Source organism: Dermochelys coriacea, chromosome 6 (assembly GCF_009764565.3).
Source record: "Dermochelys coriacea isolate rDerCor1 chromosome 6, rDerCor1.pri.v4, whole genome shotgun sequence".
NCBI lineage: Eukaryota > Metazoa > Chordata > Testudines > Dermochelyidae > Dermochelys > Dermochelys coriacea.
In genome coordinates this window covers 21,711,944-21,738,162 of record NC_050073.1, presented here as the reverse complement: position 1 = coordinate 21,738,162, position 26,219 = coordinate 21,711,944, and the positions used below count along the sequence as shown (strand labels likewise).

General features: G+C 40.9%; 1 protein-coding gene across 1 annotated transcript in view; it reads left to right on the top strand.

Moving 5' to 3' along the window:
- The first annotated feature begins 3,049 nt into the window (after positions 1-3,049).
- TRPM5 (transient receptor potential cation channel subfamily M member 5) overlaps positions 3,050-26,219 on the top strand; it is a 70,822-nt gene continuing 47,652 nt past the window's right edge. Inside the window, 6 exon segments of the mRNA XM_043516574.1 lie at positions 3,050-3,195; positions 16,157-16,287; positions 18,729-18,882; positions 20,960-21,140; positions 23,014-23,180; positions 25,471-25,651. Coding sequence (XP_043372509.1) covers positions 18,766-18,882; positions 20,960-21,140; positions 23,014-23,180; positions 25,471-25,651 — 646 coding nt within the window. The 5' untranslated portion in view covers positions 3,050-3,195; positions 16,157-16,287; positions 18,729-18,765.

Here is a 26,219-nt window from a genome sequence, read left to right as displayed (position 1 = left end):
GCCTTTATCATTAAACATCAAAATGAGAACCCAAAATGTGGATGGACACATTTCAACCAATTGCACATGACAACAGAAGCAGAAACAACAACCATTGGATACTTGCCAATCATTCAAACCCCTGCCCATGAGCTATACACCCGTAATACTCTTGCAAACATATTATCATTCTTGGGCAGAAGTATGTGGTTCTAATATTGGTGAAGCTCTGATGGAATTAAAATGGGCCACATCAGAGTAGAGAGAGTGGCCTATTCCACAATAAGGCTCCATATCTCAATGAACTTTCAAAAATGTATAGGCCAGCACACACAGGCTTCAGGGCTAGCAGATGCCTGTACTGAAAGTGGAGCTCATGGACCAAACCCAACAGAACAAGATATGAATGGTCAATCATATGCCAGGGTGATGCGGATCCACACACTGACATTTCAAGCATGATGGAGGCCGCTTCTTCTATAACTCTTGGACTTTATAGCAGCTTATGATCAAGAGCTCAAAGAGGATATCATCAAAGCTGATCAGTCACATTCTTATGGTGAGCTCACTTCAGTTCATACCTCACAAAGATTTTGAAATCTCACCCTCCGCGTTTGTGAACAGCAAAGGTGAAGGTCGTGTAAACCTCAGGTTTTGGTGGCAGTACATGGAAAAGTAACCCTACGGCTCACATTCAACCGAGCCAAGAGAGAAGGAAATTGGGAGCTGCATCTCTTCACCTTCAAGTGTCTGCGGCCAATTTTCATGAGCCATGACCACACAAATGCTGCAAGGTGGGGTGCCATCTACAATTGCAGAAATGCATCCGTTTCTATCTGAAGTGCTCAAGGAGTTCCAGCAAGAGAACTTTGTTGCCAAGAGATCATGTCAGAAGTTCAACTAAATGCATTAAACTTTAGAATGCCTCATTTAAAGATTCTGATGCTTGTTATCCAAGGGAAAGGGATATACATTTCATACCCTATTACACTGGCAGGTTTGTTGTGCCAGCATGTGAGCACAGCAAAGCATAAGCCACAATCAGAACTTTGACAGGTATAATAGGCAAATCATGCTTTTCTTCAAACATAGGAGACCCAGTCCTTCGTCCTGCTGCTGTTGCAAAATGCTCTCCTGTGTGCAGCAAAATGACTTGAAACTTTCCTTACAAGTTCAGCTGATGATTCCCCTATTGTGAGGGGAAACCTCAGCTACCATAAAGCTGGCGTGTTCAGCTACATGCCATCCCCTCCCAACTCCCCATAGACAGAGAGTACATTGGGGCTGAAAGGCACATTCCTTTCATAAGCAACTCCCTAGTTTAAGCGACTATTGTGATGCACGGTAACCAAGCTCTTCAAGTGACTAGTGATTTCATCTGTCTCTACTTTTGGGAGCCCAGGTTGAGATGTTAAAGCCTTCTTCTAGGTGCCTCAAGCAGGGGCCCCCAAAGTGGAAGAACACAAAATCTCTAGGCATTTTTGAAAAAAAATGACCAGTATCTTCAAAATTGCATAACAATTTAGTTCAGCTTTTCGGGCTTGTCTAGATGGTGATTTAGTGCATGGCAAGCAAGGGTGTAAATTTACAGCAAACCACATGGACCCTGGAACCATGCACGAAGAGAGCTCTAGTATGCTGTCTAGACAAGCTGTTAGAGCACAGCTGTAGGTGACCATATTTTTCCACTAATCCCTTGGTTGGTTGATTACTTGCTTAAAGCAAGTTTTACTGTAGTTATAACAGAGAAAAAATAAATAACTTTCTATTATGACATAATGAAATTCAACACGATTCCTGATATGGAAATTTAAACATTAACAGAAACAGGATTACAGTCAAAATAGTCAGAGGAAGAAAAACAGACAAGCGTGCGTGTGCGTGCGCGCGCGCGCGCGCATGCACACACACACACACACACAATTTTAAAGCAATCCAGAAGAATTATGCAGGCCCCCATGAGAGAAACAAAACCTGCTGTTCTCCTCAACAGACAGGGTGTGGATGTCTTCCTGCTTTCATATTCATTTTTGACCTGGTGTGACACAGGGGAATTCATTCTCCAAAATTACTCCCCCTTGCCCCACCCAAATAAAGGAAAGGAATCCAGTCTGGCAGAGGCAAGACAGGTGAATTTAGAGCCTAAGGAAAATAGCAAGATCTATATCAAGGACACCGGGTATTTAGAACATAAATTATCTTAACCCTGAAAGGCCTGAAGCCCACCAAAGAAAAAAAAAATACAAACCATGGCAGTTAATGCCATCTCAGAAGGCAGAAAACAATTGAGAGGATGCGTCATAGAAAACAGCCACCTGAAAGAGTTCAATGTTCACATCAAGCTTTATTGGGCCAGATCCTTCTCAGCTGGTGTAAATTGGAATAACTCCATGGAAGTCAATGTAGCTATGCTGATTTGCACCAACTGAGGCTCTGTCCCTAGGTATCCAACAACCCCATTCAGAAAGGGGCTTAAGGAGGCAGCAGCATTTTGACTCTAAAAGGAAGGATTTTGATGCAACATATAATCTGTTGGTGGTAAAAGAAATGCAAAATAACACCAGCCATAATATTGCATTTATGTAGGGAAGGTCTATGCATTACTTATTGAAGTTACTTATCTTGAGGGAAAGTCAGGAGAGTTTCTGCAGCTTGAAGAGGTTTTGATTGGGAATCTAATGAGCAGAGAGTTAAGAGAGGACTTGGATTGTGCATATATGCCCTGGGGAGGGTGTACCAGGGTTTCTGCAGCTGGGGAGAGGTCCAGGTAGGGCACTTGGCTCTTGGCAAGTGCATTCAGAGGGTTAACTAGCTTCACTGATACATTTATTCCGCATCCACTCTGGTGCGTTTAGTTGAACACATCACCTAGAAAATGTATAAATATTTAAAGTGTGATCCTTTTAGATGTCAGATTCTGATTGTCATTTATCCCTTACTGGTGCAGAGACATTCATATCTACTATTTGCATACAGATTTGCTTGACTAGGCTCCTATTCATTCCCTGAGTACAGTGATTGGTTTCAGCAGGTGCTACTGCTGTTTTCTTTTCTTTTTATAGGTTTAACAGGAAGGGTGCATTGGCTATACCAGAAACATCTCCTTTCACAATAGGAAAAGGAAGCAGCATTCAATGCCTTTTAACCTGACACACTGCATAGGAACTTCAATAGTGCAGGTGGCCAGTCATGCCCATTGCAAAGGATAGCCAGCAGGTAAGTTCATTTGTAATATATAAATTTTCACATGCACAATAAACCTTTTGCAGACTCTGCAGAAGTCATTCAGATTGTTAAATGAATTAATCTCTGGCCTTTAAAACTTTTCCTTTTCTGGAAAATGAAAGGGGGTTCCCTTTTATTACCCTCTTGGCAAGCCTTTGGAAGTGACATTGGTGCTCAAGTTGAGGAGAAAACCAATGGCATGCTCCATCATTTTTTCTCCTTTCTTCACTGGGCAGTAATGAGTAGAGAAGATGTAGAATAACCACTACTGCCCTCCTCTCCGTTTGAGCACTGGGTGTGTGTGCAGTACTTCCTGGGAATATTTCTGGGACATGAGCTTTTACAGGTATAATGTTCTTTGTCTATGCACCAAATTCCCTTCCATACAATGCAGGGTTATATTCATCACTGTTTTGTTCAGCTGTTGAAACAAACCATGGGACATTTCTGCTTCAGTGTTGTTGTTTTATGAATTAAGGATTGTTTACTATGATTGTTTGAGCTGCTTTAGACCTCAACAGACGTCTACTATTGCACTCCCCACTGCATATGTGAACTCTATATTAGATGTGGGTCAAAATCAAAATCTTGGATCTGAACATCTCAAAATTTATCTTTGTAATGGGACAAATCGAAACTCTGGATGGGGCCCACATCTTCTCCAGGGCCCAGATTCTGTGTTGTGATGCAGCTGCTTTGTGCTGGCAGTGTGGTACAACACACCTCTAAAGCCAGTTTACCTGACCATGAGAAAATCCCCCTATTGCAGGGAGAATCCAACAAATCCAAACAAAAATTTTCTAGACTATGCACTGTGGCTGTTTACTGTACTTTTAAATGCTCCTGAAATCATGGAAATTAAGAAGTGATAGACTTGCATGGCAATTTCATATTTGATAAGACTCAGCATTTTAGGTTAGGTATATTTTATGTACACTGAAATCAAAAATTTAGATGGAACATACAATGTAACAGCAATAATTAATATACCAATAATAATAAAACTTTGTATTTCTACAGCTCTATTGAACTTTGCATTTTCATTGCTAACATTCCAGGACCCAAAAAAGCTTTGCAAAAATTAATAAGTGATAAGCTTCGCAACACTTTTGTGATGGGTGAAGCATGACTTTCAAATTTTTCTAGATTTTGCACTACATAATTGATAAAAGTCACTTTTTCTTATCTGAATATTTTTCAAGAAAGGGGTCCAGGTCATCAGCTTTGTAAATTGACATAGCTCTGCTGAAGTTAAGGGAGAAATTAGTTGTAGCTAAATTAGCCCCCATCATATTGTATGTATAGCTGGGGTTATTTTTTCCAATGTGCATTATTTACATTTATCCACATGAAATTTCATTTGCCAGTTTGTTGCCCAATCACTTAGTTTTGTGAGATCTTTTTGAAGTTCTTCACAGTTTGCTTTGGTCTTAACTATCTTGAGCAGGTTAGTATCGTCTGCAAACTTTGCCATCTCACTGTTTACCCCTTTCTCCAGATCACTTATGAATAAGTTGAATAGGATTGGTCCTAGGACTGACCCTTGGGGAACACCACTAGTTACCCCTCTCCATTCTGAAAATTTACTATTTATTCCTCCCCTTTGTTCCCTGTCTTTTAACCAGTTCTCAATCCATGAAAGGATCTTCCCTCTTATACCATGACAACTTAATTTATGTAAGAGCCTTTGGTGAGGGACCATGTCAAAGGCTTCTGGAAATCTAAGTACACTATGTCCACTGGATCCCCCTCGTCCACATGTTTGTTGATCCCTTCAAAGAACTCTAATAGATTAGTAAGATATGATCTCCCTTTACAGAAACCATGTTGACTTTTGCGCAACAATTTATGTTCTTCTAGGTGTCTGACAATTTTATTCTTTACTATTGTTTCAGCTAATTTGTCTGGTACTGACTTTAGCCCATGTTGGTATAACTGAAGCTCCAACAGTGTCCCTATTCTTGCATCTTTCTGCCTGCACAATGCAAAACCACCTCCACAGAGGAGATGGCTTAGTTGAAATATTTTGACCCCTGAAATCAGAGGCTCAAATGGCAGCAGGGTCAACTTAACCTTTCTTCCCTCTATAAGGATAACACAACTATTGTAGCAGTTACTGACATCTTCAAAGGCAGAAAACAATTGATAGGTTTTGTTACGGAAAACAGCCACCTGAAAGAGTTCAGAGATCATACCAAGCTTTATTGGGCCAGATTCTCCTCAGCTGGTGTAAATTAGCATATCTCCATGGAATTCAATGGAGCTTTGGTGATTGGCACCAACTGAGGATGGGTGGGTATACTCAAGATTAGACTAACAGCAGTTTCCATTTGTTCTGCACGAATGTTAAGATTCCACAGAACTACTTGTAGCAGCAGGGATTTGAAGCTGTATCCTTGGCCAAAAAAAAATAAATAAAAAAAATCCTTCCCATCATTTTTCTATTACAATGTGCTATGTACAGCTTGCCTGCCTAACAGCTTGTCTGTACTGGGAATATTTGTACTATTGTTGCACCAATGCAACTCCCCAGTATTGTTGCAATGCAATATGGGGCTTGCACTGATGCAGCACATCCACAGTGGGGATTGCAGCTGCGTAGCTACAATTGTACAAATATTCCCAATGCAAATATCTCCCACACTCCACCCAAGAAATGGATGCATTTCTTTCCTGAAGCAGGGTGTGTGGATTATATAATCCATTTTCTGCCAGGTTTCACCCATGGAAACTAGACCTGTGCATCCCCCCTAATATAAAGTGCTCCCCATAATTGGTCACCATGGCACAAGGTGCCCACCACATCATCTCTGTGGGCAGACCAGGAGCCAGGTACCACAGCCCAGAAAGTGGGCAAGCTAGGCTGTAGAGGGAACATAGCCAGGCTACCCAGAAAACATGCTGCTTCTAAGTGTACTATCTTGGCAGTCCCTACTGGCAGCCTCTACAGCAGCCCAGCCATACATTTAAACACCCTCCCTCAGTGGAACCCCTGAACTGTAAGAATACAAACCCCCCCCCCCCCCAAAAAATCCCAAATCCTTGCCTACCTCTCAGCAGGGGGGAATCTTCTGTTGCACACAGCTGATTTTCACCCCCTGCAAATGGGGCTGATTCTAGCCCATAGTTTGTAAAACACTTCAGTGGGTTTGGGATCAGGCCTTAAGGGATGACAGATTCTAAACAGGTGTTTTCCTCCCTCACACCCCAAAAATCCCACCCTCAATAAAACCCAGTTAAAGGTTGCTGGCATGAGAAACCAAGTGAGGCTGGCTCTTTAAAGCAAAGAAATGTCAAATTAGCGGAAGTTTCTGTAACGTTCTTTCACCCTTACACATCACCTTAACCAGTTCCTCTAAGTCATACTACCACAGAACCTGCATTCTGACCATTGCGTTAGTTGGGATATGGATGCCTTGGTGAATTGGACAGTGTATTGAGTGGACATGGGGACAGTATGAGGTCAATGATAAGGTTTTCCATTACTTGCAGTATGGAGTTAGAGGAATTTGGTGAGTCCTTGCATGACTTCCTCTGCCAGAACCGGACCTCTAGTCTGCTTTCGGGAAGTCCTGATCTGACACACCAAAGAATGATCAGTAGACCAGTGCTGTAAAGTGTGGAGGAGAAACATGTTCCCCAATTCCAGGGGGCATTAATAATAGTGGTATTTCAGATGGATGTTATGACTATGGGTAAAAGATGACTCTCAGACCAGTTCTCTCCCTCTGTTCCCCAAATATTTAAGTATCCATCTGCACCCCTAAAACTGATCATTCACCTTTATGCTGGCTACAGACAGACTCTTACTCCCAGACCCCACTGTTACCCAATGTTCTTCCCTGGTTCACCTGGTTGTGTGCTCAGCCCACCTGGTGAGTCAAGGATGCTGAGAGGCAGTGCCAGAGAACAGCAGTAACTGAGTGTAGGTGTGCTGGCAGCTGCTGTTAGAAGAACTACTTGCTGTGCTCATGGGCAAAGTTAGAAAAATATTACATGTAGAACAGTGCAAACTTCATTGTAGTGCACCTGTGACGGACAGGTGTATCTCTGAGTTTAAGGCTTGCACAGATGGCTGTTTATTTGCAAATGAGATCTGGACAAAGGTGAGACTCACCAGCCCAAATTTTAGAAAAGAAGAACTTTGGGATGTTTATATAATTATTCCAGGAACACTTTTTAGTGCATTCAATGGCTCTGACTTTTAAAGGGGCTGAGTGCACAAAGTACCAACTGAAGTCAATGGGAGCTGCACATACTCAAGTCCAACCTTCAGAAAAACTCAGACATCCTCTTCCAACTTGTGCTAGAGGTCTGAGCTACAGTGTGGCTTTAAAGTCTCAAAGGCAAAAGCTTAACATAAAACTAATTATGGAGTCATTACCATGCCTGCATAATAAAATATTTCAATATCAAGGAGTGCATAAAACCAGATCAACGTTTCTGAAGTCTTGCTTTATTTTAGAAACAAAACAGATTATTTTCCTGAGGTCTGGCATTTTAAAGCCCACAGTGTCTCTGCTTTATGCAAAAGGGATACTCACTTTTGCATAGGTTTCAGAGTAGCAGCCGTGTTAGTCTGTATTCGCAAAAAGAAAAGGAGTACTTGTGGCACCTTAGAGACTAACAAATTTATTTGAGCATAAAGCTTTCATGAGAAGTGAGCTGTAGCTCACGAAAGCTTTATGCTCAAATAAATTTGTTAGTCTCTAAGGTGCCACAAGTACTCCTTTTCTTTTCACTTTTGCATATACTTCCTCTTTGAACTGCACATAAAATTTGCTTAGTTTAGTAAACAAGTTAATGCTATAAAATAAGGGAAGTTGTAGAAAAAAAAATCAGTCTAATAGTAGAGGCAAAGTGAATGGTTTTTGTGATAATTGCCCTGACAAGAGACCTATACGTAAGGAAAGATTTTGTGGGAGTAAAGAGTTTAGGCAAAATTATTTTATCCATTTTAAATGTAAAACAAGGTATTTTTAAAAGATGGATTTAGCATCACTTTTAGGGTGGGGTTTTTCTAAATTCCTTTGCCTTGGCTTAAGTCTGTTTCCATTGAAGTCAATAGTTGGTTTCAATTGGAACAGAGTTTGGCCAGTGCTGGGAACTTTTGAAAATTCTACCCTTAAGTTCTGGAAGTATAAAGATCTAATAGATTAACAACAAAAGACAGATCTGAGCATAGCCACAGCAGACCACTTCAGGCCTTTCCTAATTCTGAATTGTTGTTTTCAGAATATTGGCCCTTCCTCCAATATTCTGTCCATATGACAGTGCTCAGATACAAGTCAACTTCAACTAAATTTTTCCGCTAAGATTTTGTATGACATCTAACCGCACTCCACCCCATATTGGTGATTCTGTGTGGAGCTGAAGAACCCACCACTGAAAGGGGTAAAATAAAAGTTCCCACAGCGTACTAAGGCAAATGTAACACTTCTCCTCCCACACCTCAACATGACAAATGGCTTCACTTTACCAACAATATTATGGTTTGGCTGTGCCTCTCTGTCATTCTCTTCCTCTGACCTCCTACTTCCTCCACTTCTTCCATTCTTTACTACCCTGCCCTTTCTTCTTTCCATTTTCTCTTTCCAGCTTTTCCCCCAGCATTGATTCACATGTGAAACAAGCTAGTTAAAATGTTTGTCGACTCACTAAAATTACAATATTCAAATATCCATGGGTTTTGTTTACTGCTTTCAGCAGATAATGTTGAAAATGAAAAGGCAAAGTATATGTATTTGCTTTAGCATTTTGCACACTAATTTGTTCAAAAGGAAGGGAACTTTTAAAGGGATGATGTCAACCTGTTTAAGAATCCAATCGAAAGCTCCCTGAAATCAAGAGGAAGACTTTAGTGAATGCTGGATCTGGCCTTAAACCTCAAAATTTACTTACAAAACGGAAGCAAAATGCCATGCAACATGTTCTGTATCAAAAATTTAAAAACCTGATTTGGTTCAATAACAAACCTCTCAGCTTCTATATCTTTATCTGTTCTTGGGTTATTTCCTGTTGATCTTCCCCTTTCTTCCCTCCCCCCTATTTTTGGGTGCTCTCTGTAGTAACTATCTACACATATACAAACACTACAGCTATCTTTTACACAAATTCCATAATATCAATCTTCCTATAACGGAGACTGAATAATTTCAATTAACAACATAAGTTAAAATTTTCAAAGATATGTAGTGACTCCAAATCACTTAGGCATGTTTGAAAATGTTAACCATGGTTTCTGAATTTGCTACTTTATTGATCAGCCACTTCATGTAGTTTTGTTTTGAGTCTCTTGCTTCAGCTGATGTTTGCCATCAGAAGATTTCTGGGCTTGGTCTATTTTCTGGAACTGTCTTTGTCAACTTCCCTAGTTAGAGACTGTATTTTCACAGTCATTGCCAGTTTAAACCATAGCCTTTTTATCTATGATTTGAACCCAGATCTATAGGGCTGCAGTTATGTCAGCTGAGCTCAGCAACTGTTGCACTACATTTATGGTATAATTAGAACAGGATTTAAATTGGATTTTTAGATGACGCAGAGGAGCTGACTAAAATAGCTACACTTTTTCATATTTATTATTTTTTCCAAATACAACAAATGTACTAACATACCAGATTCATCATAATACACAAAGTAAGTAAAGAGGGTTATGCTGAAGTGAGGGGAGGGGAAGTGCATATCTATCTTCAGGATCTACATTAATCAGAGTCTTCTAAAAAGTCAAATTCAAAGCGATTTGGACTTTCAGGCATTCCCTTTCTGTCATAGCTCTACTCTCCCGTCTCAACAAAGTTTCCTTCACCCCCCATCTATTGGCACATTATCACTGCTCTCAGCAGATTTAAGTGAAACACTATTAAAAAGAGCTGCAGCCATAGGAGCTTTGTTTACAGAAGCTGCACCAGTGTTAGTACTGGCAAGCAAGGTTTAGAAAATGTGTATAAGGCAGACAAGACCATAGGAGCTATCCATTCTTCTGGTTCATCAACCAAAATGAGGTTTAGGGGAGCCACCTCCGCTATATTTTCAGCAATATCCTACCACACAGAATACTTTCTGAACAAAAGTAAAGGGTCAGGGTTGGCTGGCCTTGCTGCCAAAACCTAAACCAATGGGGACATGGCTTACTTATCTATCCATCTTGCTCCTCATGGCCTGGAAAGCTGTTAATTAAAAGCTATGACCCAATGAAACTATGAGCCAAATAAAACTGATGGAATAGCTCCTGCTCTCATTGAAGTCATGGCAAAACTTCCATTAACTTCAGTGCAACAGGATTGGGTCTAAGGTATTTGTACACACTTACATGTCCAATTAATTCTGCTTCTGAGAAGGGCGGGGAATCTAACAGTGACTGAGTCAGAGTGGAGGTGTAGGTGAGAGCAGTGTCCTACGCACTCACTCTACACTGGTATATGGAAGGAGTTAATACTACAATTAGACACTGAACTAATGACCAGCACACTCCCACTCTTTCAGTCAAGCAACTCCAGACAATTCCCTTGTGGGCAGCTAACAAACACCAAGGGGAAAGACTGTATAATAAAAAGGATACAGCTTTCAGGTGACATCTGCAGGTCTTGTTGTGAATATTGCCTGGCTGAGTCCATCTTCATTAAAGTTCAGACTAAGGATTTGTTTCCATGAACATTTCATGTGCGGCAAGCTTGGGTGTAAATTTGCCAGGCAATAGCTGTCCATGTGGCCCCTGCTGGAGAGCCCTAACCTAAAGAAAGGTTAGTGCTCGTCAGCAGGCTCCACCCAGAGAATTGGTCTGAGGCAGGCTAATGTGGGGTAGATTCATATGCTAACTTATCGCGAACTAGATGTTCATGTAGACAAGCCCAAAGTTACCTAGGACCATGTGTAAAAATGGTTCATGCTCAAATGACTCCAACACATGCTCAAATCCCACCATGGAGATAACCCAACCATGGGGTACATCGTCCACTCCTGTAGTAAAACCCACAAAAAGGAATCTTTGTAGGCATCCCCATCATAGATCCCACACACACACACATTGTTCCTTTGAGGGAGCAGGGCATTCCCTCTACAGAATGAAGCTGGATTGATCCCCAAATCCCATAGGATTTGCAGAAGGTCAGAACCATCTACATTCAGGCCCAAGCCTCTGTGCCAGCTCTGGAGTCCCAGGACCCACACTGCTCCCCAACTGCCAACTCCCTGTTGCTGGGGCTCCAGTGGAGCTGTTCTATCTAGGACTCCTTACTCCTAGGACTCCCTTCAGAGGAGGATCCCCAGTATGAAGCGGGCTCTCTGGGAAAGCTATTGCAGCCTGATGCCTAGGGAATCCCAATGATGCCAGCAGGGGAAGGATGCTAACTACCCACTCCCCATCTCCCACTTGCTGGTGAGGATCACAACTTGCATGGAGCACCTTCTGCAGGAAGTGGACACATACAAAATGGGGAACAAACAGGATAGGCATTAGTACTGCTGAAAAGTATCTGGGGGTTATAGCGGGTTCACAAACTGAATGGTGAGTCAACAAGTGTGATGCTGTTGCAAAGACGACAAATGTCATCCAGGGATGTGTTAACATGAATGTTACATGTAAGACATGGGAGCTAATTGTTCTACTCGGAACTGATGAGGCCTCAGCTGGAGTACTCTGTCCAGTTTTGGATGCCACACTTCAAGAAAGATGTTAACAAATTGAGGAGTCCAGAGAAGAGCAACAAAAATAAGAGATTTAGAAAACATGGCCTCTGAGGAAAGGTGGAATTAATTGGACGTGTTTAGTCTAGAGAGAAGACGACTGGAGGGGGACATGGTAATATTCTTCAAGTATGTAAAAAGTGATCAGTTGTTATCCTTGTCCACCTAAGGTAAGACAGGAAATTATCAGCTTAATATGAAGCAATGGAGATTTAGGTTGGATATTAGGCTTCTAATTATAAGGATAGTTAAGCACTGGAACATGTTACCTGGGATGGTTATATCATCTTTGTCCTTGGAGACTTTTAAGAACAGGTTATACAAATACCTATCAGGGATGGCCTAGATGTACTTAATCCTGCCTCAGCACAGGGCAATGGACTGGATGACCTCTTGAGGTGTCTTCCATCTCTACATTTCTATGATTCTATAATAGGAGGGAAGGTGCATTTGAATCCTCCCCACTTCCTACCCCCTTTCCATGTGGGAGCGGGACCCCTTTCCACCTGGATTTAGGCCTTATTTTAACAAGCATATGCATAAGTGCTGTACTGAATCAGGGCTTAAATGGGCACCGTCTTAACCCATATTAAGAAATGGCTTATACAACCCTGTGACAGCCTGGGTTCTACCAGTAAATCCAACTGGCTTGGACTATTACATGATTGTATACACCATTATATAACAATCTGGCCCTGCCTACACACAAATACATTATAATGACACCTAAAAGTGTGCTATAGCCCAGGTATGCTGGGTGTGCTGGTAGTTCTTATGGTATCACATGATGATGTAAATTATTCCATAACATGTCTGGGCCTTGTCTACACTGGCCACCGGTGCCATTCAGAAACATAGTTCCGGCCAACAGTTTGCTTGGACCAAGCCAGATCTAGTTTGGGTCCTGTCTGAGCTTCAGTGTCAGTTGTGGTAGGGACCAGTCACAACGTGGAAGCCCCCAACACAGGTAAATCATGGTTCAGGACTGGCAGTCTGGGTGGTAACAAATTGTGCTATAGTATTAGGCCATGATATTACAGGCCCCCATCTTATAATGGTCCAGTCCTGACAGCATGCCTTTAAAAAACTACTCCACTCAAACTTTTCACAGAGATAGTGACTCATGAGACTGGATCACACAGTGAATCATTCACACTTAGGCCATCACTAGGTATAAATGATGTTGATTTATGTGTAGGTGGCACTGACAATTGTCGGGTTTTTTTTTAAATTGTATTAACTTGCTAGGCTAGTTTGAAATAGTTTTCTGGGTTATTGTGTTTCGGTTACAGTATAATTAGTCACATTCTTTCCATGGACATTGGAAACTAAAGGCAATGGGAGTATCCAGGTCAGGATTTGATCCACTAATATTAATACCACCTATATTTTATATAGATAGTAAAGTTATAAAAAGATTTATTTACCTAGACTTGATCCATACCTAAAGTAAGGCTGTCAAATACAGTGTGTTTGGGCTTTGGGGTTGATTGGTTTTTAAATTACACACACACACACACAGGTTGGTGGGAAAGTCTCATTTCACTTTTTCCCCCTACTGCTCACCTTTTAAAATCAGTTATTTTTGTTTAGATTTGGGCATCTGTTGGCCTCACAGAGAGTAGAAAAACTCAGAATTAGAGCTCATTGAAATTTTCTGAAAATTTGATTTTACAATGAAATTTTCATTGAAATTTTAGGAGGGGGAAAAAAGCAAAATATTTCCCCCCAGGTTTTTCAATCAGTTCTGTTTATGGCAAATTCCTTTCTCCTTCTTGGAAGGACATGTTTTTAATTTGCCCCATCAGTACATGGGCTAATCTCCCGTTTGCCACTGTCTACCTTTTCTGATTAATACTTTTCCAGGATCCTTACAATCAAACAATGGACCTCGTCCTCAGCTGATGTAAATCAACAAAGCTCAGCTAACTTCTATGGAATATGCTGACTTATACCATGTGAAGATCTGGCCCAAAAGCGGTAATATGGTGCACCTGGAATCCAGTGCAGTTTTAGGGCTGGATCCAATGCCTATTGAAACCAATGAGAGTCTTTCCACTGACTTCAAAGGGAAGCATTTCAAGAAGATCCAAGAATAAGAGGAGCCCAATAAAATTACAATTAGTTGTAATAGATCATTAATCAATACATTGTCAATGCGAGGTTTGTTTTGTAAAGAACAAACATTGACCAATCCAGGAGGAAATAACAGAATTAATTTTTGTTTCTCCTCTTCATTGCTGCCTGGCATATTAAATACCTAGGCAAAAATGCAACTCATTTGCTGCTCTATGTTCAATACCTGCTAGAGTCCCATTGCAGTACATAGTTTCAAATAAAAAGCAGGCACTTAAAAGAACAATGTTATGTTCTAGCTCAGCACAGTGATGGCTGACCATGACTATGGAAATGTTAAAATAAAGATAATCTGTACTCATTTAGAAAACTTTAGGGAAGGTGAAGAAAACCTGTAGCTTCTGGTAGATATTTCAGTGTAAAGGCAATCTCCATTTTGAAAATGGAAACAAGTGCAGGTGATCTGGATGCTAGGATGTTTGCATTGTACTGTGAATCACATGGATTCCATTCCATAGCTGCCTGGAACAACAAATGCAAAACAGCAGTGGCACAAAACCAGGGTTTGACATTTGCATTTGAAGGCAAAATCTGCAAATCGTTTGGATATGATCTTTATGGCAAATGAGTCATGCTATTTTCATGGAGTTTGTTTTCATGTTTTTGCTGAATGCACAGAGTGCCCCTTACAATGTTGAAGTTCTATGGCCTCTGTTATATAGGACTAGATGATCATAATGCTCCTTTCTGGCCTTAGAATCTATGAATGTCCCCTCCAAAAAGCATTAAATACAAAAGCAACATTTACTAGTTTCATCAGTTACTGCTTGTCACAGTGCTATGCCAGACACGCAACAGAATCAGCATTTAAGTGCAACCATATTAAGAGTCCAACTGACTATTTATTCCTGGGTGATTAGAGAATAGATACAAGGGGAATAAGTAAACACTGGAACTAGAGTCAATTCTTACTAAGAAATGCGGTGCCATCTGTTGGAATTATCTGCAATATCACCTGGACAAGATGCACAGGAAGCTAAGACATTCTATACCAGAATAGCTCAATGTCTCATCTAATCTGATTGCCCACTCTATATATGACTGTAGGAGATACTTGCATGGATGCCATCCTGAATTGTGCCCAATTTCAGGGTGGATGTTTTGCCACTCTGCTGTCAGAACCACCTTTCCTGCTTTGTATAATGCAAGCATGCCTTCCTGGATCACAACCGTATCTGCTGGGCAGCTGTACTGGTTATTACTAACATTGGCTCCAGAATTATCAAAAAACAGGCCAGTGATTGAAGCCCCCATGTCTTGATCACTATATGAATGTCCTTTATTATTGCCCCACTGTTGCCTATCTAGTGTCCAGAAGAGCAGGTCAGATGTAGGGTCACAGAATTAGTGTCAGTTTAGACATTGTACCTGTAAAAATAACTATCCAAGTGCCAGACAGAAACTTCTGTAAATAACCAGAGGTTGTTAATAGGGTTAATCAGTGGATACCCAGAAAGTATACCTCTCACCCTCTGAGCATCTTTGTCCTGAAAAAAAATCCTGGATAGAACATGCCCAGAGTTTGGATACATTTAGATCTGGTTCCAGACCTGAAATTTTTGATGTAGGCCCATCTCTAAGGCCCAAACCAACCCTCCAGATTGAAATATCCCCAAACTTTGATTAAGTTTGAATTCAGATTCAAACTTTGAAGATGAGTCCAAGCAGGAGTCTTACTACAATGCCATAAAATATAGCAGATACTTTTGATTAACAGATTTCCATCTAGCCTTGGGGCTATATCCTGCCTTACTTCCTAGCCTGCATCTACTATGGACACTAGTAAGACTTTGTCCATGGGTAAAGGGTTGTAGATGAGCTTTTAACAATAAAATTTCTCATAATCAGGTTTTGCTTCCTTGTTTATATAAAATTTATTAGGCTCAATCTACCCATGCAATTTTGCACCAATGCAAAATGAATGTCACACATTACCCTTTCTGATTTGGTAGTACTTTGCCCAGGTGTCAATAACTGTCTAGGGCCATAGTGAATGGGGCCTTAAATTCACATTATTAGTTCAAACCTGTATTCTCATCAGAATCTTTTGTTCAGTGAATAAATTCCATTGTAAAAGGATAATTGCCAAAAGCAAATTAGAGTATTCTAAACCAAATGTATTCTTTTCCAGAATATTGTCCTCAAAGTTAGAAGAGAGAGCAGAATCTCCAATAACAAAATGGACTTAAATAAAATGGGAGTTTTTTGGTAATATGGTGATGATCTAAGAAAGGGAGTGAATCTGAAATCCCATTATTTAAGGTAAATATAATTTGTCTACAATGGAGATTTTATAACTTCACAAGTAGCGATGGACCTGAACCAAAACCCTCAGAACCAGACACCTCCACACTTGAGGAAAGTCCATATGCATGTGGCCAGACATAGTTTTCATATTCCTCCCCCATCCACAACTCTCTCCTGTTAATTCATTATATAGCCTGAATTTTACCACTATTTGTCTGGCAATCAGTTACTGTGATTATTTATTATTTGTCTAGAGCCAACAGAGTGCTAGGAGCTTGACAGAAGGGCATGAAGACAAGGCCCATTCTTCAAAAATCTCATCATCTAAACAGATAACATATAGATGATTGAGAAAATTTGGAAAGTGACCAAGAGCAGCAGGATTGAAGAATGAAGAAGAGCATATAGCTTGTAGGTCCCATGCTTTTTTAAAAATGAGTTATGTATCAGCAAACACTTCACTGTGTGGGATGAAGGGCTTCACAGAGAAGGTAGAAGCATGGCAATCTGTATGAAGGAAGGGTTACAAAGCTGTTTAGAAGTCAAGAGTGGGAGCAGCCTGCAGAAAGGACAGTTACTAAAGGTGGAGAGAATAGAAAGAGGGAATGTAAAAGGAGAGAGCAGAGAAATAGATATCATGCAGGGTGTGCAGGGGACTTGAAGAGGAGGACAGCATGCTTACATATGATGTGGTAAGGCATGTCACCCGCTATCTTCCTCCAGTGGATCTCTGAAATATAATTTTAGGAGACTCACTATTGTTTGTGTTTCGATCCTTGAAACAGAATCTGTTCATTTACAGGATTTTTACTCTCTAACCACTCTAGCCTGTTATTCTAGAGATACTCATGAGTGCTGATTTGCTGGCTAAGACCTCATTTTTTAAAAGGATGAAGAATGTGGAAACATTTGTTTAGTAAAAAAAAATAATCCACATTCCATATAAAAAAGAAGACCTGGATTTTTCAGTCAGTTTTTGGGGCTTGTGGACTCTGGCAAAGTCTTGTTAAAAGCACTGGGGGAGTTGTTTGTTTTTGTCATGGATATATGCACAAGATTTGGGCATATTCACTTTTAATAACTGATAGTTTGACTGCTTGTTTCTTGAAGTCACTCACAGATGGGCTGGCAAGTGTTTCATTGGAATAAGCAGTAGTTGTGAGGAAAATGCTCATTCACAAACAGAAACTTCCAAGGGGATGACAATACAAAAAGGGAGGACAGGTTGAGACGTGCCTAGGTATTTGAGGGATACAGTTAGACACAATTTCCACACAGGTTTAGGATGGTTTTGCTTTTTTCAACCCTAGCATGATAGATTATTAATCATCTTTAGCCAGTCTGTGGGAGAGTAGCAGACACATGACAAACAAATTGCACTGATTGCATTGTTGGTTTAAACTCCACTACATAGCATGGTTCCATTAGATTCACACGGGTTAATGCATTTAGGGACGTCTCATGGATTTTGGTTATAGGTGAGTTTCTGCAGCGTTGGGAGCATGCTGTCTTGGTGTGCTTTCCCTCTTCTGCAGATGCATATCTACATCCACGTATGGATGGGAGCGTGGGACTTTTATGTTGTGCCCAACAACTATAGACCATTCAAGTCTCACACACTGCAAATGAGACACATGCAATCAGTGAGTCATTCCCATGAACAGCAGGGCTGAACCTCCCCCCAAATAGCTTCAGGCCAGTACAAAAGCATCAACTCTGTTATTTTGGGTTGCTACACAACAGTGTAGCATCAGAGTAGCACAATGAGGTGATAACACCAAGAAGTTGCAACACAAACATTGCTAGTTGCTGCCACCACCACAGCTGTTGTTTCATGCCAAGCCCCCTCTTTTCAGCTTGTGAGACCTTGGTTCAATTCCTGGCTCTGCCATAGATTTCCCATGTGACCTTGGGCAACTCACTTCAAATCTTTGTGCTTTGGTTCCCTATCTGCAAGATGAGTATAATAGTACTTCCTTTGTCTCATCTAATTCGATCCTAAACTCTGCTGTATGTATGCATAATATGAGGCAGCCCTCACACTAGTTAGCAAATCGGACTCCAGTCTTAGCTGTAATATGATGTTATGCTACTACTGTAACGTATTAACATTAAGACAAAATGCTAAAGCCGGGGTAGTCAATAGGCGGACAGCGGGCCAAATCCAGACGGCCAGATGCTTTTGAACAGACCCCAAAATCTTTTTATTTATTTCTTATAATTATTGTTATTAATTTTTTTAATTATTTTCTCTGGTCTGGACCTTGACCAAGAAATTTCGACCTCAACAAAAAAATAACTGATTACTCCTGTGCTAAAGGGTAAAATAGGGGAATACATATGAACACTTTGAATGAAGATTAATTGTTATTTATTAACTTTGGTAAATTTTGTGACTTTCCCAATCTAACATGAATATTTTTGAACTCTCATCTTTAAGTGCTCCATTATTTCAGAGAATCTATCTATACTAATTATCATACCACTGCTCCAATGGAAGACACAGAAGCCAAACTTTGCAGTAATGTCAAAGAAGAAGCATTCAGAAGGAAATTGCCATACTGTACAGGAGAAATTGACTTCATGGCTTCCAGAAAGAAACGTGGGAAGGTATGATACTTTTCCAATTAAGGAACTTCAGGCTCTTGACTTCTATTCCTATTGTCAAATTATTTGGTTTGCATTACAGTAGTGTGCAAAGGTCAAAAACAGGAACAGGGCATCAGTGTAGGGTGACCAGATGTCCCAATTTTGTAGGTACAGTCCCGATATTCAGGGCTTTTTCTTATATAGAGACCTATTACCCCGCCCCCATCCCGATTTTTCACACTTTCTAGCTGGTCACCCTACATCAGTGCTATGTGCTGTACAAGCCCGTATGAAGTCATGGTTCATGCCCCAAAGAGCTTACAATCTAATTTAAAATAAGACACAAATAAATGCAACAAACCAGAAGAAGGGGGGGGGTGACCGTAATAAGATCACTTAGCTACATAAACAAGCATCGTGCACAACTGGATGGGAAGGAAACTCTGCCTTTCAGACTGTAGGCTGTTGCAGGACCAAAACAAACAGTCTCTGGTGTTATTTAGGCAGCCATAGGAGCTGTTCTCAGTTATAGCAGCCTCCACAGCATTACCAGACCAGCCACTGTGGTTTGATTTGTTTCCCCATCCTTGGTTCTATTCCCAGCATGCAATAGTATGCCAACAGACCATCACAAGGTAAGGACAGGTGGTCCAATACAAAGTGCCCTCTCAAGCCTAAATTGACCAGCCACAGGCACATTAACCTCTTCCTTCTAAAGGTACGTCTACACTGGAATAAAAGACCCGTGGCCTGGCTGCAGCTGGCCTGGGTCAGCAGGGTTGAACTCACAATAATTGGGCTGCAGGGCTAAAAATAAAATAAAATAAATAAAATCGCTGTGTAGACATTCAGGCTCAGGCTGGAACCTGGGTTCTGGGGCCCTCTCCTCTCACAGGGTCCTAGAGCTCGGGCACCAGTCTGATCCTGAACATTTATACTGCAGTTTTATGGCCCTGCTGCCCGAGCCTGACTCAGGTGACCCAGGCCAGCCACGGGTATTTAATCGCTGTGTAGACGTACCCTTAAAGGGCCAATGTTACTGTTACTTTGTGACACAGGGTGTCTAAACTCAAGGGAACAAAATGTCTTCTGCCCTCCCCAGACACAATTCTCTGCAGTCTCTTTCCCCCTCTCCGAGTGTCTGCAGAGTTCTTCCTTCCTCTTTTACAGAGCACCACCTCACAGGGCTTTCTCCCTGGATGCCTGGCTCCTCTCGAGCTGCTGACCCTCAGGGCCTCTCTCCTGGAATCTCTCAGGCCTGCTTCTGAAGTCTCTTTCTCCCCAACTGCCTTCTCCCTTCAAGGAGAGTCCCAGGGTACAAACTCCTTCCTACAGACCCCTCTGTGGTTCCTTTCCCAGAGAGCACAAACTCACAACTACCTCTCTCTGGGGTCACCTCTCTCTTGCCCAAGTTTACAGGAAACCTCCAGTCTGGTTCTCCCCAGCTGAGTCTAGTCCTTAATGACCTGTCTCCCCTGCAGGTGACACAGATTGGGCTAATTGGGTTGTCGAGCTCCCCTTAAACTTTGTCAATGCCAGTGTGGGGTTTGTACACCCCAGCACAGGCTTCCTGTCCACAAAAGGTTTTACATCCTACACCCCTTTACCTGACATGCCAAGTCTCGCTCTTCTTGGAGACAAACTCCTTCTTTTTTTAATATTAAGGTCTATCAGTAAAGTATTTCACGGTTATGGTGAAGGATTTTTCCTGTCTGTTCCAATTATATACATAACATCTCTGACCCATCCTCTACAGTAAAACTGTAATTTGCTTAACACCAATCTTGCTAAGATCAGGTATATGAACCATTTCCACTAATGGGAGGACAGAGGGGAGAGAGAGGGAAATCACATAAAAATGATGTTGATGAAGAACAAGTCTGCATCTCTTCATGTTCTGATGCTTCCAATGCATTGGAAATCACTTTAAGGTGGCTTGAAGGACAAGAAGAAAGAAATGCAGTGTACCACACTGCAACTTACGCTCTGTATTTGCTATTTGTAATTTTAAGAGGTATCATTTTACCAATTAGTTTGTAAAGATAGCAGTACAGTATAACCCCTATCTTGTTACTCAGTGCCCTTTTGTTTATTACAGTTTGTTAAAGTTTCATGTGCCATCCATCCTGGAGTTATATTTGATATTATGATCAACAAATGGAACCTACCTGCTCCCAACTTGGTAGTCTCTTTAGTTGGAGAAGAAGAAAACTTCCAAATGAAACCTTGGTTACGGGACACCTTAAGAAAAGGACTTGTAAAGGCCGCAGAAAGCACTGGTTGGTTCAACTTCTAAAATTGGGAACTTAATTTCTTCTACCTCCGCCCTAAAGATTCCCCATCCAGCATTTGCCAATCTTTCATCATTAATTTCAGTGAACAGCTCATATGCATAACAATTAAACACATGCTTAAGGGCTTTGCTGGATGGTGGCCTACACCTGTATTAAGATATTTATTAATGATACAAGTTACTGCAGTATAACTATCTCAGTTATTTACTGCTTCATCCAAATTACTTCAGACAGTGGTTCTTGCAACTGATAAACATTTGAAGTGCAGTTATGGGGAAAAAAGTGGCACAGTGGGATCCAGATCAATTTTCTCTCTCCAGCTCCCTAGTAGTGGTAGGATTTTCAAAAGCACTCAGCATTGGCCTAACTATACTTCCATTGAAGTCAGTCTTGGCTGCAGTGGGAACAGAGTTGAGACAAGAGAGCACTTCTGAAAAATACCACCTGAATCTCTTCACCTTATGATTAAAAGTGTGTGTGTGTGTGTGTCTCTCTCTCTCTCTCTCTCTCAACTGGCTGCCCATCAAACTCAACCTGGAATCTGAAAGTCAAACTGACCTATTGTGGGTATCACATCCTCACTATTCAAAGAATTTTTTATTGGAACTGAGTTGACAATTTTGTTAAGTGATGCAGAAACCAGAAGAGAATCTGGCTCACTTTACTTGGTGTTCACTGCAGGGCTAACAGGAATGAAAAGTATTTGAAACATTGACATTATAATTGGCAAATAGGACTCTGAATACACATCTTTCAGTTAAGAGGCCATTTTTTCTTGGCCCCTATGAGCATAACTGCATTTTGAAGTTTATAAAGTGCTTAAAGCATACTTTAGTGCTCAATATAGTATGTACTTGGTTCATAGTGCTTTGCTGGTTCAGGGAGAAAAAAAAAGTCACAGTGCCGTTTTGCTTTTCATTACTAAAAAATGCCAAGTACTAAGGTAGTATCAAAAGTACCATATCATATCAGTACCAAAAGTATCATAAACAGAAATAGTTACTGAGATCATTGCAGCTGCTATTTATGCTTAGTGTACACTTCCTATGCTGCAAGTCATCTCAGTACCTACAAGTGGACATTGCTAAGGACTCTGGCTTATTTTTATTTTACTTTCCTTTTTGTCTACTGACACAGTTTGGGGAATATGCTAAATCATTTAGTGAGGGGGACCTCAAGTGGTTTGTTTATCTCTACAGCATCCAGATCTGGTAATCACCGTGGCTTGCCCTAGTCACATGAAGAATGAACAGAGCCCAGCTCTTTTGCGGCGTCCGCTCTCCAGTACACCAGAGAGCAAGGCGAAGAGAGTGTCAGATACTTTCCCATAGAGCTAAATGGAAAACCCCTAACCCAGCAACTCATCAACCAGCCATTTCCAACATCCCATGATCTGTCCTCCCAATTTAGTTCTTCATCCCAACTGCAAGATGCCACCTCCCCAGTTCCCACCCTCCACCCCTTGCCCCAAGAACTAGTACTGCCTCAGATATGCAGACTATCATATCTTTACTTCCAGTAATATCATTCCGCCACTAGATGATTCTCTGTACTCCGTTGAGAATCCCAGATGGGAGTATGGTCCCTGCTAAACCAAGATGACAAAGCTGGAACATGTTTGTTTGTGCCTATCGTTTTCATTGCTTTCTTTAACAAAAGTGTCCTGTTTAGTACAGACTGTGATTCTATATGTAATGACACAAATTATCGATATCCGCTAGAGGCCTCAAAGATCTGACTTCTCAGAGGCCCCAAGAATATCTAGAGCAAGCCTGGACAGACACATAGTTAGAGGTACTTATATACCAAAAACGGTAAAGCAACTAACTCCATAATGTTCTTACTGAATTAATTTCAGGTGCCTGGATCTTTACCAGCGCTCTACATGTTGGAATAACGAGGCATATGGGGCAAGCAGTCCAAGATCACATGCTGGCTAGTACTTCAGCCAGAGTAAGAGTGATTGCAATAGGAATAACTTCACTGGGAAAAATTCAGCACAGAGAGATTCTGGACAATGTGAAGGTATTTTTCTCATAACACTTATAGTATGGGGTCATTTAAATATGAACTGCCTCTCCAAAAATAATTACTAATGGTAGGCAGCAAAACAATTGAGCTGCCCTAGATGACAAACCCAAGGAGCAAAATGAGAATGAACAGGAAAGATCTGAAATTATATTAGGATCATAATGATTTTGCACCATGTGCAGGCAATCTATAGATATCTCCCCCTGCTTAACAAGCAATGCTTCAAATATACGACAGGTGTTGGTATTACACATTTCATTAGTACAGAGTCCAGGAGAAAAGTGTTGACTTAAGAAGAGCTTGGAGGAAGAACTTTTTTTATATATTAATAGGATACCACTAATACTTTTTGCTTGTCACCTTTTATCTGAAGATCTCAAAAAAAAATTTCCCCTTGTGAAGTTTGTTAAGCAAACAATTCTATATGATAGGGAACCTGAGCCAGGCAGGTTTAAAGCTGAAGTTGTCATTAAGTGGCCGTTGAATTTGAATGCCTGTGATTTTTGGTGCCCCGCTTAACATACTTTGGATCTGAATTTCAGAAGTACTGAGCAACTCTTGTTTTATCAGCAGTCAGTGGGAGCTCTGGGTGCAAAGCTCTTCCACAATTAGGTCCAAATGGTCCCAATTTGAGCCTATAAAGTCAGTGACCTCTTTTGAAAACGTTGGCCCAAGTTACTTGCCCAAGATCATAAGTGACCCAAAAGCAGAGTCCAGAATTTAATCAGGGTTCCAGTTCTGTTGTTCTGACCATACTACTGTCGTATCTATTATAGTTTGAGTGTAACAATAACACGGTAGATGTGTTTATGATAATTAGCAACAATCTAGATCTGCACAGTTATGTTTCTGTGTATACACAGAAGACAGCACAAGAGAGCCAGTTGCAGATCCTTGATCCTGGGGCTAATTCTTCATGTTTTTATTTATCAGTTAGTGTCACAGATGTGCTCAGTGCCTCATTCTTGGCCCCAGAGAACAAGGATCTGGGCCCTTCAGGATTACACCTCGACAGTTCCTTGTTACCTCTGGCCAAACTGTGTCATTAGAGAGCTTGGTGTTGCAGAGGGCCCCTGGGCCTAGGATTTGGCCCTTGGCTACTGAAATGTGCTCCTCACCCTCAGGCCCCAGTCATTAAATTATTTATATGGTACCAGTGCTGTGCACAGAACTGTCCAGACACATAACATGACATCCCTACCCAGAGGATCTTACAGTCTAAACATACAAAACAAAAAGACAGCAGGAGGGAAGGGAAAAAAAAAGCAACACACAAGCAAAACAATTGAGCAGACGAATTGGCTGTATCTTGCTAGAGCCCAGTGTTAAGTGTCAGTGGGGAGGAAGGGGAAAGTGAGGCGTGTGTTTGTTTATTTATGAAAACCATCCTATTGCAATGTGAGCTAAATGAAAGGATCATGATGAGAAAAGACAAGAGAGGTGGGCAATCCTAGTTTGAGCTGCCACTGACAATACACCCAAATAATAAACAGATGAACACCAGGAGGAAGGGATTTATTGCCGGAATGGGGCAAATTATATACGTGTATATAAAGCCTTTGTGCCTAGAAAGTGGTTCTCAACCTTTTCTGGGCAGTGACTCCATGTTGCAACAAAAAAAACTAACAAACAAAAAAAAAGTTTCAGGACATCCCACCCATCTGGTCATGGAAGAGGGAGAAAGAGGAAGGGTTACACCCTCGCCAAACACACACACTTTTTGTGACCCACTCCTCAGAGAGTGCAACTCCTAGGTTCAGAACTGATCAATTAGACCATGCATAGTCTTGCCAACAAAGTAATGCTGCATAGTTTGAATTAGTATGTACATATAGTGCACTAAATTAACTCCTGGTGTAAAGACAGACCTAATGCAATGGAAGTCAATGGAAATACCCCCATTTACATGAGCAGAGACTTTGGTCCTCGGAACCCTTCAGGCTCTATTCCCCAGACATCAGGGTTTGTAGCCCTTGTCATTTTTCTAAGACCAGAAAAACATATTTCCAGGAGTTCTGAACTGATGCCCCCATCACAAACAAGATGTCTGGTGTCAATATATTTTGCAGAATCCAAAAGGGAGACTCAGAAGACTTCATTTTTCTACCGGTGCCCAATCTAGCATCTTTGACAAAGATGCCATTGTCTTTCTCCCAACTTATAAAAGAGACTTTATTGGAAGTGTCTGAATATTTATTTTCTTCTCTGACATAGTGCAAAACCAGACAAAATCAGACAAAAATAGAAAATCTATTTTATAAAGATTAACCTCTCTCTTTTCTAGAATGAAAATCTTGTATGCTACAAGTCAGATAATAACAGCCAAGGGCCACTGTACTCCCTTGACAACAATCACTCCCATTTTATTTTGGTGGATCAGATAAATCCAGATGAACCAGATGGAACTACTAAACTATGGCTCACCTTGGAGAAACACATTTCAGAACAGCGCACTGGGTATGGAGGTAGGTAGATGCAAAAGAAATTAATCAAGTTGTTAGCCAATATGTATATGTTATACAAATTGCACACCATATCAATATGCATTAAATATTAGCAAAGTTTTATATTTGAATGATATTATGCTCATGTTTGTTCATTCATGCTAAGTATCCCATAACTCTTTGTAAAGCTAAGTCAGCTTTGGTATTAGCAAATACAAAATCTGTCAGAATCAAAATACATTCAATCTATGTCCTACTATAGGTATCTTCATGGGAAACTGGTTTGGAATGTAGTATCCAAAACAGAGATAAGAAAAGTACAGAACAAAAGTAACTGTTAAAAACTGGTGGGTTGGATTTTAGTGATGTGCAAAGAATTTTGTAATTCGTAAAAACATACTATAGATACTAGCTGAAATGCATATCTTTGATGCACACCTTCTGCGTAAGGTGACCATGCTGGTTCTTGGATGGAGGGTACTTATGTCTCCTCTTCATTTTGTACTGCTTTGACTTTAGACAATACATTTGCTTAAGTTCGGTTATTTGGTCTCTTGAACTTTTTTAGGAACAAACCACAAGTGTAGTC